The sequence below is a fragment of the Lipotes vexillifer genome, unplaced genomic scaffold (assembly GCF_000442215.2).
Source record: "Lipotes vexillifer unplaced genomic scaffold, Lipotes_vexillifer_v1.1 scaffold1728, whole genome shotgun sequence".
In the NCBI taxonomy this organism is placed as follows: domain Eukaryota; kingdom Metazoa; phylum Chordata; class Mammalia; order Artiodactyla; family Lipotidae; genus Lipotes; species Lipotes vexillifer.
Window position 1 is genome coordinate 100,850 of NW_006784330.1, and position 3,554 is coordinate 104,403.

The 3,554-nt window shown below is 43.4% G+C and overlaps 1 protein-coding gene across 2 annotated transcripts in view; it reads right to left on the minus strand.

Moving 5' to 3' along the window:
- Positions 1–2,381: 2,381 nt before the first annotated feature.
- MORC4 (MORC family CW-type zinc finger 4) overlaps positions 2,382–3,554 on the minus strand; it is a 51,446-nt gene continuing 50,273 nt past the window's right edge. For both annotated transcript variants that reach the window (XM_007456697.1, XM_007456696.1), the window contains exon 17: positions 2,382–3,288. In XM_007456697.1, the coding sequence (XP_007456759.1) occupies positions 3,208–3,288 (81 nt within the window). In that variant the 3' untranslated portion in view covers positions 2,382–3,207. The remainder of the gene's footprint in view (positions 3,289–3,554) is intronic.

Genomic DNA, 3,554 nt, shown 5'->3' on the forward strand with positions numbered 1-3,554 from the left:
GGAACCAGTTAGGACTTGCAATTATCTATGGGAGATGATGGTAGTTTGGACTAAGGTAGATGTGGTAAAAATGAGTGGAGTCAAGATACAATTTGAAGACAGAATTGACCGACTTTCTGACAGACTGGATGTGTGGGACTAGAGGAGGAAAATTAAGGATGACTTCCAGGTTTCTAGCTTAAGCAACTGGGTGGGTGGAGGTGCCATTTTCTAAAATGAGTAAAATTGGGGGAAGGAACAGTTCCAGGGTGTGTGTGTCACTGTTTCTTTTTAACATGTTTTATTTGAAATGTCTGTGAGACATAGAAGTGTAAATGTCAAGTCGGCAGTTGAATTTATTTGAATGTGGAGCTTTCTAATGGGGAGCACAGGATAAGGACACTTGTGATAAGAGCCTAAGTGACACAAAACTTGCATGTCCAAAGAAAATGTCGTACCTGGCTAGGTTAATCGGAGGAATTTTCAGGAAAAAAGGTGATTTTAGAGCCAAAGGAAGGATAATGAAGGAAAATATTCCAGGCAAAGGGGATGGAGCACGGCAAAGATGGAAAAGGAGAAAATCTCAAGGCAGGTTCAGAAACCGAAAACTAGTTCAGTTTGGATGGAACACGGTTGGCATTTGGAATGTTGGAAGAGTCTAGAGAGCAGGGTTGAAGCCAGATGGGAATTCGTACTGCACTCAGCAGGCAACTGAAAGCGCTGGCAAGTCGTTGAGCAGAGGCCTAACTTGATGAGGTCATTAAAAGCAATTTAGTGACAGAGAGTAGAGTAGACTGAATGAACGAGAATTGGAGACAAGGGAGGCCAGCTAGGAATCTTTCAATTAGGAAGGCATGAGGTAGTAAGGACCTAAGTGTTGACTGTGGAAATGAAAAACTGAAGGAGAATCATGATTATGTTAACCTAACAGGATAGCCAGAATGAGGCACCCACTTTTTTTTCTTTTGCCTCCACGCTACGTCATAACCTCTGCTAAGGCTGGGTGACACTTTTCAATCGCTCCACTGCTGCATTTAACTTTGCTTAAAGGGACCTCACGCTGGTAAGGTTTCATTGTAAACAGGTAACAGAGAGGTAGCTTTGGTACTGCAGGGAATGAACTCGCACAGCTAACTCTTGCTGGAAGGAGCACTTTGGGGTTGAGGCCACAGACTAGGAAATGGGCTGAGAGTAAGCACACGTAGAGTTGAGTTAAACTGTTTCCCCTTTGCTCATTTTGAAGCCCAACTGCCTGACCTCCTTCCTACTCTGCTCCACCGCTGACCCAGCACCCGCCCCGCCCACATCACCTCTCTCAGGCTGAATCTCCAATGCTCTGAATTCCCCCCTGCACCACCCTCCCCTCCACGTTGTCCCTATCTGTGCAAAGTCCCACAGTTTCATAGCCCTCATCTGGAGAACAAGTATCCCAGAGAGAATGGATGAATGTGCTACCTGCCTTCTCTCAGTAAACTTACATTTAGACAACCAGGGCCTTCCATATCATGGTCTGTCTGACGTGAGAGTTCATCACATGGCAGGCAAGAGCCAGCAGAGAGGTGAGGGAAGGGGGCGGGGCGATCTCTCAGCACTCATTCTACTGGTGAAGCATGGCTCTAGCCTCCCCGTTACTCCCTTGCAGTCCCACTGGAATATCTATGATGGGCCTCCTTTTTAAAAAGTTCAAGTAAGTTTGGGAGAGTCTTCTGAAGTGACTCTGCAGAGGAGAAATAAAACGACCACCCAAAACATCCCTCCGGACTAGCTAATCCTTTTGCGACTGCTTGATCCCACCTCCTCCCTTTTCTCCATTACTTCCTATTTTTCACTGCTGGTATATTTTTATGTGTTCATTGGTCAAAGTCTTTTGAAGAGTACCTTGAACTCTCCGGAGAGTATGCACTATATAAATACTATAAAGAAATGAATAAATAAAATGTCTACTTTTAAAAGAGTGTAAGTTTTACTATTATTTCTGATAATGTGAGATCTACCCCTCATCAGCACTCGCCTGAAGAGTAGGTAGGAGGTGTATTCTGAGGGATATCAAATAGATCTCACTGCTCTAAAATACCTCCCCCCCCACTACCTTAAACCCCATAGTTGTGCTGATACACATTTTAAAATTTTGAGCCTTGAAGATTTCTTTTTCAAGAATTCCTCATTAAAATGCAAATACCACAGAGGGGGGTGGGTAGGTGGGTCATGATTTAACCTTAGTTCCCTTTACATTAACCCATCACTCCTACCAGACACATGTTTTACATTCCAGCTTTTTCCATGCTTTCTTTCATGTTATTCTTCCAGAGGTAATGCTAAATACAACATAAATTATAAATATAAAAATTACCTTATATTTTCACAGTCTTTCATTTGATATCTAAATCCAAGCCTACTCATTTTTTTAAAAAACGATTTATTTTTCCAATGTAAGAAGAATAACAGGTTTATTATAGAAAATTTGGAAAGGCAGGAAGATAGGAAGAAGGAAAAAATATCAACCATAGTCCTATCATGTAAAGAACAACCGTTGTTAACTGTGTTGTTATGCCCATTCTTTAAACAAACCTTAGTTTAGCTCCCATTTCTGATGTGATGCCTTCCTTGACCTTCCTCCCCCAGAACTTCTCTATCATGTTTGTACCACTCACTGTACAAGTCAGTTAACCTGGTGTATGTCTTGTGTTTCCAGCTAGATTGTTAGATCCTTGAAGGCTGAAACTGTGAGTTATACTTCTTCACTTGAACCCAAACACCTGGTACACTGGACCCAATATTTGCTGACTGATTTAACCTAAACGAATACAAATCATTTCAGAAAGGATATGAAATTGGCCAAGTATCTGAGTCATGAAAGCTAAAGCTTTCCGGTCACCTGGTTTGGTGACTACTGCTTTTCCATTCCTGGAACTCTTGAAAGCCTATTTAACTAGCCTCTTTCTCCACACCAAGACTGAATAAGAGGCAGACTGATTAAGAGCCAGGATTTACTCAAAGATTCTCCACGTAAGGCATAAGGGTGAGAGAGAGAGAGAGAGTGAGGTGTTGAGAGAGAGAGAGAGAGGTGTTGAGAGAGAGAGAGAGAGAGAGAGGGAGGTGTTGAGAGGGAGGGAGGAAAGACTAGGGTAGAGAAGGGGATATAGAGTATCTGGTGCTCAATCCAGTATGTGATTTGCCTCCAGCACCGTATACAGGATCCCATCCACTTGTTCTGAGTCAAACCCGATCTCACGAAGCTCCAAGTGAGGGAGGACAGAGGTAAGGAGATAGCTGACGTGGATACGCAGCCGCGTAAGCTTTGCCAAAGCCCTGTATGATGGAGTGAGGGACAGGAGAAGAGATGACATGAAGTCGTTAGCCAACAGAACAAAATGAAGCTCCTTCAAAACAGGCCTACATTTCTCAACAATTACGTTTCCATTAGCTAGAAAGAAAGAAGAAAGCACAATGCCACCAAGCACTGGGAGGTTGGCTGCAGCTCTCTAAGAAGCAATTGCTCAATCCTTGGTGGCCTAGGAGTTAACTAAGGCTTCTTCCCTTATCTATGACCAGTAATGGGGGCGGGGGGGGGGGGC